Genomic DNA, 15,042 nt, shown 5'->3' with positions numbered 1-15,042 from the left:
CACTCACAACTATACCTAGGGGCAACTTGGAGTGTCCAATTAGCCTACCATGCATGTTTTTGGAATGTGGGAGGAAACCAGAGTACCCAGAGAAAACCCACGCAGCCACAGAGAGAACATGCATGCAAACTCCACACAGGTGAACCGACCTGGATTTGAACCCAGGACCTCAGAGCTGTGAGGCCGATGTTTATTCTTAACTTCTTGACTTAATTACATTTTTTCTTACAGAATTTTATTCAACCTTTGTGATCTGGCATATACGATGTTGGTGATAATTCAAGACAGATTGTGAGAATCAAAGCCAGGTCTCCAAGTCAAAATGTCAGCCAATGTGTTAAATACTGTAAATCACGGGTCACCAATTCTGGTTTTCGAGGGCACCTATCCAGTCTGTTTTGCATATTTCCCTTCTCCAATACACTTGAATAAAATATTCTTCCATTTTTAGGAAGAAACGTGGACTCATATTTGACAACACCAACAAAACAAACAAACAAGATCACTCTCCTACATGGCTAAATATGGTGCGTTTCCACTGGAGGGTAGGGACTTTGTTGGAATTCTGTACTTCCTTTAGGTCTGCATTGTGTACATGTACGTTTGTGAGCAGCTTCAAATCTAAAATTATATAAAACAGTTAGATTGTTTATATTTTCTTGCTGTCTAAAAACACTTCAATAAATCTTTGAGAGCCACCAGATGGTGTAGTGGTTCATTTGGCTGACTTTGCTGCAGGGAGTATGGGATTGATTCTCACTCAGTGGTGGTGTGTTTGTGGATGCAAATGGGTGTCTGTCTCTGTGTGTGCCCTATGACTGACTGGCAACCAGTTTAGGGTGTAATTTGCTTTCCGCCTGAGATCTGCTGGGATACCCTCCAGCACCTCGCGACCCTGTCAAGGTTAAGCTGTGTCAAAAATGAATGAATGAATAAATACTCTAGCAAGAGTAAGTTCCTTAAACCTGACAGGGATAAGCTATTTTGAAAATGAATGGATGAGCATGAGTCAGTCTTCTTGCATCATTCTGAAATGATTAATCACATGCACACGTTCTTTATGTGTGGGTTGGCTTTGCATGTCACTCCTCTGTTTGGCCTAAGTAAGCTTCACCGGGGATTCATTGCGTTAGTAGCAGTTTGTTTTCTCTCTAAATACGATGTAGAAAAGTGGGAGTGTTCGCTCTCCGAGTCAGAACAGCCCCCCCTTTCAAAACAAATTTTCTCTCCCTCTCTAGCTCTCTTATTTGACAGTTAAGATAGAGAAGAGGCAGGTGGCTGTCGTCACTGGAGGGTTGCTTCAAGCACTGGCTTGGAATAATGTCTTGAGTCTGGTTTCTGTACTTTGCGGTAAGTGTTTAAAAGAGGGCTCTTGAATTCAAATAGGCCTTTCAACAACCTCCAGCCATTGGTTTAAAATACAGAATGTTTTCTTTCGAAGCTGCCTCAAAAGACTTTCCAAATGCTTGGAAAATGAGGTGTATTTCATTATTAACGCGAGAAAGATAATTAACCCTAGTTGTAAGATAATGCAGGCTTTTGAGCAGTGCCCCCCACCTCTGCAGACCTTTCTTCCCGCCTGTGCCCACTTTCACCTGCATTTTACAGCAGCATCCAGTGTCTCTCTGCAGCTTGCCTGTTGAATCTTTCATTACTTTCCCATTTTGATTTGTTTCCACCGCTCCAAATAACCTAGAGTGAGATGCTTCAGAGGCAAAAAGCAGTCATTCCAATTAGAGGCGCTTGTTTTTTTGCCGAAAAAGACATGAACACAATCAACTGTGTGAGAACGGCATAGTCAATTGAAATGTTTTCCTTCTTTTTACCATTGCAAAACCGTCTGGTTTTGTTGGGGTATTTCGTTCTTTATCACTAAGTTGCACGCTTAAGCAGATGTCATTGAAGTGGCGAGTCCTCCCAGTACCATTACCCTTTATAAAGTCGATGAAAGAGACAGTAAATCCTGCTTTAGCCCTGCCGAGGGCAGCGTAAGAGGTCGACAAGGGGTAGTGAGGGAGAATGGAAGTCTGTCCAAACAGTGTGGAAGGGGCTTGTTTTCTTTATGTGCGTGAGTGAACAGGAAAGCGTAATTAACTGGCCAAGTGGCGAAAGCCTCGAGTGATGGATGGCGTCGAAAGACAGTCACACGGGGAGACAACAAACTCACATGCACTAAAGCTTTGTCCTGTCAAATTTTTATGTAACAACAGTTTTACTGTAAGGGCAGCTCCAAGTACCGCTGTGCTGATGGATGTGCTAGCCACATGGACATATTATTCTTGATAGTCGCAGTCTAACTCGATCATTGTTTACCAACACAAGTGAGAGGTTTATTTTTTATGCATACTCCTAAAAGGCCTCATTACTCCAGATACTTCAGAACCAGGCCATTATTTTGTCCATAAAAAAATGTGCCTCTGTGATATTTTAGACAGGTGGTTGTGTCATATGTTGAAAATGTCACCAAAGGGTATGGCCAATTTAGATTTTAAATCAGCAGTTCCTTGATGGTCAAAGGTTGGAGAGGTCTAAATCACGCAGAGTAGACAGTCTGACATCTGTCTCCGTAAGCTCCTCATCAGGCAACAGATGCCTGAAGCGCTCAGATGCGGGTGCTCATTTAAGGGAATACTCACGCAGGCATCTTGTGCTCTTCTTCAAACAACCTGATTCCTGTCATGTCTCATAAAGGTTTGGTTGCTGTAATGTTCCTGTTTATGCTGTAAGTGGTAAGCTGTCTGTTTTATGCTATGCTTGTTTTGGTGAGTTGCTTCTGTTTGGGTGACTCTTTAGTTTGTTTTTACAAGTTATACAGAACTTGTTCTGCAGTCATATCCATAAAAAATAAATATAGCCGATAAATAAATATATACCTCCACAGCTAGTCTTGTCAATTTAAACGATTTGGACTTCCATTGCTATTCGTGACATGCAATGGGTTAAATGCCATGATTAAAAAAAATATTTAGTGTGGCTGTAAACAATGTGTATTTCTGTTTTCATTCATTTTAATTTCATTTTCTTGAATAGCTATCGTCTGTAGTGACCAATGTCCCAGAAAGGATTAATTACATGTTTGTGTAATCTTCTAAAGTTATAACTTAGACGTCAACATGTGTTTGAAGTGATTTGCAGAGCCGTCCAGCTTTGTGTTCCATTGAAGGCGTTGCTGCATTTGGCAGAGTAGCACACTGGTGTGACATCCTGAGTCATTGTGTTGCATGCCTCCGAGCAGGCAGTGGTTAAACTTAATGGTGTGTATCCTGCAGAATTGCTGTGCCACTAAAAGCTTTACCTGATATCTAATCAGAGTCAGTGCTTGCAGGGCTTCCAGACCAGTGCTTTCCTTGAGGGGATCCGAACGGAGTCATGTGTTTTGGAGAGAGAAGGTCTGAGAGGGGGTTAGAGTTGACGAAGGGCAAAGGGGTGGGAGTAGAGAGGGATTAGACTGCTGGATATGTTTCTTTTATCCTGGGGTTGTAATCTGCCCTAATGCTCTGCACCCACCTGGGGCAAGGCCAGCAGGTGGGACTTGGCTGCCAGTGGGAGCCCAGCTACCTGTGGGAATCCCCATCAACCAAGGAGCTAGACTGAGCTCGTGAGCTCGTGCAAGGTTATTTGGGCTCACTTCCTTTTGAGTATTATGGACTGTGTGTGGTGAGGGTCAACAAAGTCTTTGGCCGTGTAAACAAAGATGGCTAAGTCTTGACCTTTTAGGCAGCCATAGAAGACCAAAACAGAGATCGGAGCACTGTGTGGTCTTGATTTTTCATTTGTTCATTCAGGCATTGGAGGTACAAATATAGCCATTTAGTATTGCATATTAGTGGTGTGAATATCAATTTTGACGAGGACAGTCTTGGTCGTAATATATATATTTTTTAAATCAAATGTAATGGAATAAACAATAAAATGTAAAATATTTTTTTTAAATAATTAAAACTGGACTCTGTTTCAATGTACTTTGCTGGAGTTTTAATGAATCAGACTAATGTTAAAAAGGAGCCAAATAAGTTGGGGACTTATTCGTTCCTAAGTGTTTAATGTACTCACAAAATGAATCACCCACAGGGCAAGGCTGCACAAATATCCGCAGGGTGTGATGTTTTAGTTACTTTTTTGTTATTATGGATTCACAATGGTTTTCATCTCATTTCCTCCCACTGAGGGCACTGATGGCTGTAACATTTTCTCACACAGTGGTTTTATCCTCAATGAAGCGTGCCTTTTATTGAGCGAGGGAACTCGTGCATTCAAAATCGCCTTGACCTTTTGGCGATTTAAATCGACTCCACACCAGTCCAACATTTAACTCTACATTTTAAAGGAATCTTGTTTTTCTGGTTTTATAAAAGCTGTATACATTGGTGGTCATAAATGATTTTAGAAAAAGGTGTATGCCCGAATTATCAAATCATTTGCAAAAGGCTACGTTTGTTCCCATCAGCCACAGGGAATGATGTGTGTATAATGACACTGCATCAACCCTGTATTGACACATCCAGTTAGATGCCTTGTCCTGGTTTTCATCATATAGAGTGACAAACTTCGGTCTCCAAGGGATGTGCAGGCCTTATTTCACATAGGAAGGTCTGCCTCAGGCCCATAGCGCTCAACCAACCTCTTTTCCATAATAAGGCCACGGCATCAGACTACATTTGTCCCTAGAGTTTAATAAAGATCAGCGCTGACAGGCGGTAAACCGACAGAACCACCCACAAGCCTCCAGGCAAAGAGCCACAACCCTGACCTACCTACTTCCTCTGCATTTCCTTGATCTGTCCTCGTATCCACACCCGTGCTACTGAGCCTGACTGGAGACCTGCCTCCTCACCAACAGGAATGCAGTGAACGCTTGGATTATGTTGGTGTGTTGTGCGCCGTTCCTCTCCAACGGTGCTTTATACCCACTTGCACCGGCCAGTACATGCTGTACACATACATCTCATAGATGATAGTTAGAAAACAGCTTTGCGGTGGAGCATTTTTTTTATAGTGTCATGTGCAAAAACGGTGTACCTCATCGACTGTAATAGTTATGCACATAGACAGTGTGTCCTTCACTTTTATCATTCTCACATCATTGTGGCCATGACCCTCTGTGCACTCGGCTAAGCATAAAGCTTGCAGACATTTAAAGAGGAGAAGCCCGCTCACTAACCTTCCCAAAAAAACCTTCACTGAATGGCAGATGGGCTTAGCTTTGTGTGTTTTTTATTAGCGCTCCTAAATCAACACTTAACAATGCATGCGGGGCGGCTGGGGATTGATTTGCTCCATCTACTGGTGCCCTGAGGTGGGTAAGGGGTTTGCTGAAGGGTAAAGGGTGAGTGTGAATGGATGGACAGAGGTAACCTGTTTTGACATACCTTCAATTTCCTGCCTGGGAAGCAATGTTCAGTAGTGAAAGGAAAGATCGTCCTGAGGTTTTTTCTTTTTTCACAAATTCACTTTTTGTTGATGGTGGATATATAGCAGAAAATGCATGTACATATAAGCGAGCATTTTCGCTTGATCCAACCCTTTTGAGACATATTTGTGGACTCATGCAATCCGGTGTAACACAACCGAAATTTATTTTTGCGCCAGTGGAGATTTGCACGGGTATTGTACGCCAACATAGGTTTACTCATTCAGCGAGGGTGTGTCCAGTGGTGTTTCTTTGTATTCTTTAGTCCCAAATTTCCCAGTACCGAATTTTCCAAGACCCATTCAAGCAGATGAATTAATGTATTTATCTGTTGAAAATCATAACAGAAACTACCATTAGTATTTTAGTATTGCTAGAGCTTTTAGCATCAGCAGTAATGCCCCTTGTTTCTCCTGTGCAAATCTACTACTACTATACTACACTTTCAGCTTGTCCTTTGGGGGGGTCAACACTCAACTTGTTAGATATAATTTATTGTACCTTTTGCCTTCCAATTGAAGAGCATAGTTTGTTAAGCCTCTACAAGCCAGAGGCATATTTTGAACAACAAAACTGTAAATTAAATAGTGAAAGTAATAACACTGCTGTGAACATAACCTGTATGTTGAGTTGATTACCGTAAATTGAATTTCTGAGAGTGACCGAAAACAGGTGGATTTTGTGAATCACATCATTGTGCCTTTTGGTTCCTATGTATTAGGTGTCTACTGGTTTAGATGTATTAACTGTCATTGCATTAGGGCACCGGATTATTGTTTCCCCCTCACTCCTCATCACCTCTGAGGGTCCACAGAGCAAAGGCCTCATAAACATTTATGTTTGTGCTGTGGGGCTTCTGTCTTAGGCCATGACTCCACTGGGCCAGAGTCCGGTGGCCCTTTATGCCTCTTAAGAGACTGAATGTGAGTGTCTATGTGCGTGCCTGCTGTAGTATTTGTGCCTCTTTGTATTAAAACGTATGTTCTTGTTCCTCATAGAATTTGAATAGTTGCTTGAGGAGGTGCTTATTTTGACATTTGCTGGCTTCTCATTTGTTTTCATGCAGAGACACTTATCATATGTAAATTATATAGCTTTGGGTGCCAGATTTAGTTCAGCTGTTGTTTTCCATCAGCATTCCTCCCATGCAGAGTGTAACACCCTAGGGAACCCTTTTGCTGCTGAAATAAAAGGACACAACTTGACTGGACTCCGCAGAAAGATGGGCCACTCAAACTTTCAAACATAATACAAAATACATAAAAATATCTCACTTTTAATGAGATCTCTCTCCAGGAGTTTCTACTAATTCACTCGCTTCTTATTTTGTCATTTTTTTATGGTTTGGAATGTTTTTGCCTTCAGTGGCACCCCAGAATGCACAATGAAATGAGCCCATGCCTGATCAACATTCTGGTTGTGTACAGACTAAACAATCCACTCCGAACAAACATGGTAAACATTGTAACGGAATGCAAGCAAACCACTAACATTCTCAGACAACATGAACAACATGTTCATGCATGAAAATGTTGTTCAAGGAATTACAGCTATTTTGTGTTTTCTTCATTTGACAGGACACAGGCTATGCAGCCTTTCTGTTTGAGCAGCTCCACACATTTGGGAGTAAGGAAAATGCTGTCACTTGCTGCCAGGTGTGCTTCACGCCTCTCCACCAGCTGAAGCAAGAGGCTCTGCAGACAATCCATGCTCCTGCACTCACCCTCGCCCCCGACATGCCTGCCTTGCCTGCCTCTTCCTTTTTACCGCGCCCCTCCAAATTTTCTGGTTCACCCTCTAACATCCATTCAAAGCATCTGTCGAAGGGCCAAGCTGCCTCTCAATCAATCCTGCCCATGGGGGAACAGCCTAGGCGACTATGCTGGCCCCAGAGCCCCCCAATTCCATCGGGTTCCAAGACCAGTGTCCAGGTGACAGTGGCAGGTGGGCAGCACACTGGATCTTTAAGCGCCGTCACCATCCAGACACAGCAATACCTCGAAGGCGTTTGGAGCATTTCCAGGGTAAACAACCTTCTCCCCCATCTTAAACCGGTATGTAATTTTTTTTTAATTACACAACACTCACCTTTTGATTCTACCATGATCTTTCATCTGAAAGTAGCGTGATAATAAGGCAAGCTTTAATTCACGAGTGGGCGAAAACGTTAACATCATTACCTCTTAATGAAGTCTTACTACTTAAGAGTTCCTGTGTGCTTTTGGGCCATAAGCTCATCATAAATAGAGTGTGAAGCATCATTATGGGAATACTTCAGCAATTTTTTCACGTTAAAAAAAGATCAAATAGTGAGTTAACAGGGGGCTTTCCCTCATGGGACCACAAATAAGTCTGCGGGTTGGGGATGTGTACACAATACTCAATAAAGTATCTCCGTAATTTCAAGTCAAAAGTTATTACAATGCTAGTCTCATGACTTCCCCCTAGGCCATTTTAAATGTTTCCCTCACAGTGTTATCATAATTTTCCCATTATGCTGATTAAGTTCCCGATGTGTATTCAATGTCGGGAGGTTTGCTCTCTTGTGTCAAGGGGGCCCTCGTGCTTCACTATTTTTCTGTAGAAAGGTATAGCTTAACTATGGTGGTAGTTGCTCTGTTTGTTTTTAATGTTCAACTATTGTGGCTATTTTGAGACGCAGCGGATCTGATGGGCTATAACCGTAATGGGTCTTGATCATTATGTGTCTTTCCAATATGTTTCAGTCCTTCTCGGTTTGCTAGTTAATCAGATAATAACATTAACTTTTAATAATATCTATAACATGAATTGAAAGGTATTGTCAAATAATTAGTGGGAAACGTATGCTGCATTTTACACCATCATGTGCTTCTCATAGCTAGTGATTTGATACAGGGTTTTCAAAAATCGACTAGAAAACAGTGAAAAAATAGCTCTTCTTTGTTATAGTATCTGGCGTTCATTAAAACCAGATCTTTCAGAATGACAAAAAGCCACAGCAGTTCTCATGGTCCACTCCGCCTGAAGGCAAAAGCTTCAATTCACGGTTCCCATTTGGCTCCTTTGGTGAGGAGAGCATGCAGTGTTGTCCAGACGACGAAGTCTATCTGTGTGTGCACAGAAATCCTTGCGTGTGAGCCAGGGGAGGCCAGAGCAGTCCCACACTGAGCCCATTTTCATGCCCCTCTGATCTGTTGCCGTTCCCTTTTGGGAAAGAACCCTCTTATATTTGGAATAATTCTTATGGTCCTGGGAATTGAAACTATCTGGGTGCCCATTAAATTGTCAGATTCCTAAGAAGTGGGCGGGCTCCTTTCAATTAATATCCAGCATTGTTATTTTCAAGCTAAGAAGATCATAGTCTCTTAAAACCTAATACAAAGTCTCAAAAAATGGCGTCAAATTATAAAAAGTAGATGAGATGATTCATAAATATAAGTCCTTTAATGATTCCAGCCTTCCCACTCAAGCAAGAAAGGATTATTTGCTCATTCTGTCGTTGGCCTACTGGTTGCTCGGTGTCCCTGCAATCTATCTGTAATTCTAAGAGTATTTCTGACTGCTTCTACTACTATTAAAGTAAAGATTGCATTGCCTGCCAGTGAACCACAAACTACGGATAATTGATTCAAAAGGATTATATTACCAGGTATAATGACTGAAGAAATATTTGTACAATCACCTTTTTTGTTTTTCGCTGAATGATTTTCTGTCACTCGAGAAAAGGAGGCCTGTTCTACTTTCCCCCTTTCCCCCACTTTTCTCATCGGTATTTCGGAGTCTCACCTGCACTCCATTCGTTTCCATTAGCCACAGAAATCAACGGAGCGTGACGGTCCAGATTAAGTGGACCTCTTTCACTTGGCCACTGATCGTCTGCTAACCAGCGAGATCTAAGGTCATAGAAGACTACTGGCGCATTGCTGAAAGGACACGAGCAAGCCCTGCTTACTTTACACTTTTCTCCCCAGAAGTCTTCGGCTTTTCGCTTACTTCTGGCCACTCTTTGGCACGCCTTTCCTTTTCCATTATGTCAAATCCCCCCAAATTTGTCTCCCTCTTAGGGCAATGTCCTTGCTATTCATTGGCAAAACTCAAAAGAAGCGACATTGGACACGGGTTAAAGGGTGAAAACCCAGCTCATTACCGACTGTTCGAAAAGCTTCACTGACACAGCCTAATTACCTGACGGGGGGATAGATTGGAATTTTCACTAGGAATCAGGAGCCATTCTGGGTCCAAGGCTGCAGTGAGCAGCTTGGCTGAGGGGCTTAAGTCCTCATTCTCAAGACCACAGGGAATATTCTGATGCACTCCACTTGTAACCAGCTGTCCCTGAGTGCTTATGGAATTTTGGCCTGATGATTTTTAAAACTGATATCTAAAAGGGGCAATCTGTGAACGATTTGATGAGCCATACAGGTCCGCTTCCTGCACAGATGAATGTGAAGTGCTTCAACTTTTCATGCCAAAGTGTAATGGGCCTATTCCCTGGCACAGGCCCAAATTCTAACCAGTATGGCTTTGATAAGCTGTAGACGGCTGACAAACCTTCTTTATGTAGTCTCAAGTTTACATTTGTCAGCTTGATAATCAACTTCAAGTCCATGACAAAGCCACAAGATATCAAAACTCAACCTCCAAAAGCACACCGCTAACAAGTTCCAAAGGAAGGAATGTGAAATGGAAAACCCACAGTGAGCAGTCACTTCTGGTCCTCACTTTAAATCCAAATTGGTCATTCAGCTAAGCTTTCACATCATACCATATGCTTGTAAAACCAGCAGCGGCAGCACTTTGCAGGGGCGCAGCCAAGTCACTTGTGAATATACACTCCTAGCAGAGTAAAATTGTCTTCACATTCTGATATATGGCCTTCACTTGTCAGGGTCTCAGCAAAAATATCGCAGCTGGAAGCTAACAGGTTCAGACAGTTTACGGCCACACAATTTATGAAAACAGACAAACATTGGGTTGTGAATATTGAGTTCTGAACTATGTTTTTAAATCATAGTGTTTAAGAATGTCCAACACACCAGTGGTATGTCAGGATTGCTGCAAAGACTGTTTATATATCATTGTAAATGCCAAAATGTAATATTGACTCATGATATAAACAGGGACTGTCTGCTTCTTTTGATCTTGGTCCTACAAATTGAACAAGTGAAAGGATTAATTGGTAGTTTCCACACACATACAAACATTAACTCAAGACAAATATTAAATTTTAGATAATTTTATGTATTTTTTTCAAACATAATCTTACACTGCATTCTAGACTGCTGGGAATGCTGACATACACCACTCAGAGCTTTGGTGATCCAACTTCAAGGTTTTCCAATTGAAATTAAACCAAACAGATTGGAAATGACCTCCAAAGGTCCTAAAACAAGGGTGGCCAAGTCCGGTCCTCGAGAGCCCTTATCCGGTCTGTTTTCCATATCTCCCTCCACCAACACACCTGAATCAAATAATTTGGATTGGTATAAAGCTTCTGGACAGTTTGCTGATGAGTTGATCATTTGATTCAGGTGTGCTAGAGGAGGGAGGTATGGAAAACAGACTGGATAGGGGCTCTTGAGGACCAGACTTGGCCACCCCTGTCCTAAAATAACATTGGAGATAAACAATAGGTGGACAGCATGCATACAGCAAATCACATTTAAACCAGTCAAATAATTCAACATCATCACTGGGACACGGCCTACTTGGCAATTTTCTAAAATTTTCAATCATTCCTGCTGAGTGCAATACCAGGTAGAGCTTAGTCAAGTTAATTAAATGTGCTGTCACCATAACTGGAAATATAACATGGGTCATTACTAATTACAGTAGACTTACTGGTCAGAACCACTTAAATATGGAGGCTGGAATCAATGAGTGCCACCACTTCTGCTGTTCACTCTTCAGCAGTCAAGGCTGCTGACTCCAGCTAAGCAACACTGGCTGCAGCATCTGTCCGTCCATCTGTAGCAGAGCTGAGCAGAGGGGGCAATAAATGGAGTGGAAGGAGGTGCAGATTGTGGTCTTTGCTCAATGTCAGTGTGCCAACAGGCCCAGAGCTTGATGGGGGATGCCGACAAAGATGTCACAACTTCCACAGCTACGCTCACGACCAGCAGCAACAGCAGCAGCAGTACCAAGAGCAGCACCTTGACACCCAGTCGCCTGAGAGGCTCCATGCAAACGAGCCTCCCTACCCCTATCACCAGCTCCACCACACCCTCCTCCGCTGCAGCTTCTTTCTTCATCAGGTGAGCACCTCCTCTAGGCTGCCAAATGCTTGCTAATATTCTTATGTTGACAGACTAGATTAGTCTGTTGTATAATGAAAATGTGCATGGAGGACACGCAAAGATGCAAAGCTTAGGTGCCGTGGGAGGAAGTGAAAATTCACAGACTCCACGTCCTTGAAGAGGTGTGGGGGCACTGCTTCCATGGAAATGTCTTGGCCATGGTTGAATGACAGCATGCAGTGAGACCTGCTCTACCACACAATTAAAAATGAATTTTCAGTCTCCAGGCACCAGTGCCCACGAATAGTAGCAAAATTACATAATTTGAAGCGAGAGTCTCATGAAGGGGTTTAGGCTAAGCTGTGCATTGTCTGGAGGTATTTCATCTTTCATTTCCGCTGCTTTATTTTTATTTTTTTCTTGCACAGCAAAAACTTCCAAAGATTTGCTAGCTTCCTATTGTTTTTGGATCTTTGGCTGCTCAGACAGGCTGTGTAGTGATACTAATAAGCTAATCTTTTGTTAGAACTATTCTGGTGAATACCTCCTGCTTCCAGTGAAGCAATGTTGTTACTGATACAATCCCTAGCAGATTGGTCTAAAACATTCATTCCTTGCTTTTCTTCTGTGAGTTTTGCTTTACTCAAAATGACTGTTGATTGTAGCAAATTCTACTGAGAAACATGCATGGGGAGTATTGAAGTTTTACACCACAAGAAGCAAAGGGATACACTGAAGGCACTGTGACAAAAAGCCTGCGGGACATCAGATAGGGGGATTAGTTTTTTCTCCAGCAGAATTCAGAAGAGATTATCCAAGGCCTTTAATTTGCAGGGGAATTCCAGATCCACCAACTTGCAGTGAATCTCCCTTTTTTTGTTAGAGCAAAGGCCTTGGCAAAAGTGAGATATCACACAGGCATGATTGCTGACACTGATTTATAATTTGTCATGTTTTCTTTGGATCATACAACAGAAAGATTATAATCAAGAGCAAGTTCTGGCCAGACAGTTTGGACTAAGCAAAGGGAAAAAAGGGGGTGAGGTGAATCTGTTTTTTCCGCTGCAGCAGGTCCTGGTGGGTTAGAGGAGGTGCAGATGGAAGTACATTGGAAGGTTCCACCTTTCATTTGATCTCAAAGATAGTCTGCTTGGCAGGAATCTGGTGTTTAACTTGGCCCAGAGAGGTGTTATGATGCTGTGAACAACATTCCATGCATAAAGAGAAGGGTGTTGGAGATGCATTGTGGTTGATTTGAAGCTTCCTGAACCTCTGCAGCTGTCTCCAGCTGCCAAAATATTGTTGTATAATCGTTATCTCCCCCTCCTCCTAAAAACTGATTAAAAATAGTCTTGTTCACGATGATGAAGTAAAAAAAAAGAACACAAAGAAATTACTGTCTTTAAGGTTTGAGACTTGATTGAAAACCCACATCTAATTAGTATTCCTTTTTGTTCTGGAAGGATACAATTAGTGGAATTTGTGTGCAAATCCTCTGCTCTGGGATGGTGGAGCTGAATAACCAAATCGTTGCCAGCTCCTTGGACATTTGTTTGACATTCACCTACAACATTTCATTAGCAATGAATTTTTAATCAGAATACAATTAGCTTCTGTTGGGCTGTTCTTGCTTCTGTACTCTAGAGAAATGCAAACTATGAACATTGTTGGTGTTTTCTTTGTAAATACAAGTTCACCTCCTCATAAGAAAAAGATAATTGTTTGTGTCGAATGTGATAAACATCAACCTCAACTGTCACAATTCTGCTCTCCTTTTCTCACTGCGCTTTTGTTGGCTGAATTATATTTGTTAGAAATCAAGTCTTTCTTTCAAGGTCTATCCATTCCCTAATAATTTTGGCGAGAAGCTTAAAAGCCAAGAAAACACAGGGTCAGTAATGACCAATTAGACTGACTCTACAGTTGCATGGAGACAGGGGGGGGTCAAGGGTCAAACACTGACTGGCTGTTATGCATATCATTGTAGGTGTGTGTGTGTGTGTGCATGCATGTTTAGGTGGATTGTGTGGCTAATGAATTTAGAGCCTTGTATTGCTATGACTAGCACGGGAAGCTCTGATTGCCTTGTGACAGAGCATATGATTAGTATATTGACACAACGTGGTGTAATGAAACCAGGTGGAATTCACAGCAGGAGTGAGACTGTGAAGAAAGCTCTTGCCTCTATTCCCATATTCCCGTTCCATTAACACCTGCTGATTGTGAAGGTGTGTTTATTAACCATAAGCTCCACGATATTTCTCTGCGGGAGGGACACAGGGAGGAGCAGACTGCTCAGTTTTCAATATATTTTGTTAAGTCTCCGTGTTTTTACTCAAGACAACTCCTGTGGGCATAGTCTGCTTTAGTTAGCGTGCAGGACTCTTGGTGATTTTATACTAATAATCTTTTAATGTGAGATGCTATACAGCGAACCAATGAATCAGTCAATTTTATCATGTGGAAACCATTACAGACCCATCCATCCATCGGAAATATGTGATGGAGGGGCCCTATTTTAAACGGCACGTTTCATACACCAACACACAGCAATTTCAGCTCCTTTTCTTCATCGCCTAATTTCTCTCTCTGGTCTGACAGAATATTTTATTGGTTGCTCCGAATGGCTTTGTAATCACATTCAGTTACTTCCAGTATACGTCAACTTTGACGCAGGTTTTTCTAGTGCTTTCTGGCCTGACTGGTCATCGTCTTCCTTCTACCAAATTACTATCTTTCGCCTAATGTTGAACTGCGGGTTCATCATAACCAATGTGAATTTAGAGGATCAATATGGAAATGTTGCAGGCTGTGCAGACTGCAGCGGTGGCATCAGTGTTGCAGGGGCATGGCTGGGACATCTGTTTGCTGGAATGTGACCTTGTGGGAGTGTCAGGAGGAAGTGGTTTTATTGTCCCCGCCCTGCAGCTGTTGACCAGGTGAGTGTTGTTTGCTAATGACTGTGATTGTACCGATGGAATCTTCCCGTGATTGTGGCAGCGGGGCATTCAGCCGTCATTCTTGTGCACATTCACATTTGTGCTTTTGTGTTTGCGCCGCGTCCCTCTGAGCTGGTCTGAGTAACCATAGAAACACATAGTTGGCTTTTAGTAATGAAATATTACTGATTTTCCTGTGGAAATCAGGACATTTGAGAAGGCCTCTAAATCAGTAGACTGTAATTTAGTCAGATGAAGGAATGAGCATCTTTTCATCGACTAGAACTCTGAATAAAAATATAGAGATAATAGAACTTTTCTTCCTCTTTATAAAAATGTGTTTCAAATCATCATCATGTATTACAAATTATATTCTGCAGGTGTACTAGTTTTCTCATCCAACATTTTTTTTCTGGTCAAATAATCTACTTAGTCATAGATATCTATAGACCGTAAAGAAGAGCCGGGAAGCGAG

At 42.1% G+C, this 15,042-nt stretch overlaps 1 protein-coding gene across 2 annotated transcripts in view; it reads left to right on the top strand.

Annotated features, from left to right (window-relative positions):
- The window catches only part of kif26ab (kinesin family member 26Ab), a 59,953-nt gene that overhangs the window by 17,964 nt on the left and 26,947 nt on the right, over positions 1-15,042 (top strand). The window contains exons 3-4 of one of the 2 annotated variants that reach the window (XM_077621030.1): positions 6,988-7,464; positions 11,447-11,646. In XM_077621030.1, the coding sequence (XP_077477156.1) occupies positions 6,988-7,464; positions 11,447-11,646 (677 nt within the window). Of the gene's footprint in view, positions 1-6,987; positions 7,465-10,955; positions 11,647-15,042 lie in introns of those variants that run through there. The other variant, XM_077621028.1, reaches the window with a different exon arrangement.

This window comes from Stigmatopora argus, chromosome 15 (genome assembly GCF_051989625.1).
Source record: "Stigmatopora argus isolate UIUO_Sarg chromosome 15, RoL_Sarg_1.0, whole genome shotgun sequence".
Classification (NCBI taxonomy): Eukaryota; Metazoa; Chordata; class Actinopteri; order Syngnathiformes; family Syngnathidae; genus Stigmatopora; species Stigmatopora argus.
This window is presented reverse-complemented; position numbering and strand designations above follow the sequence as displayed.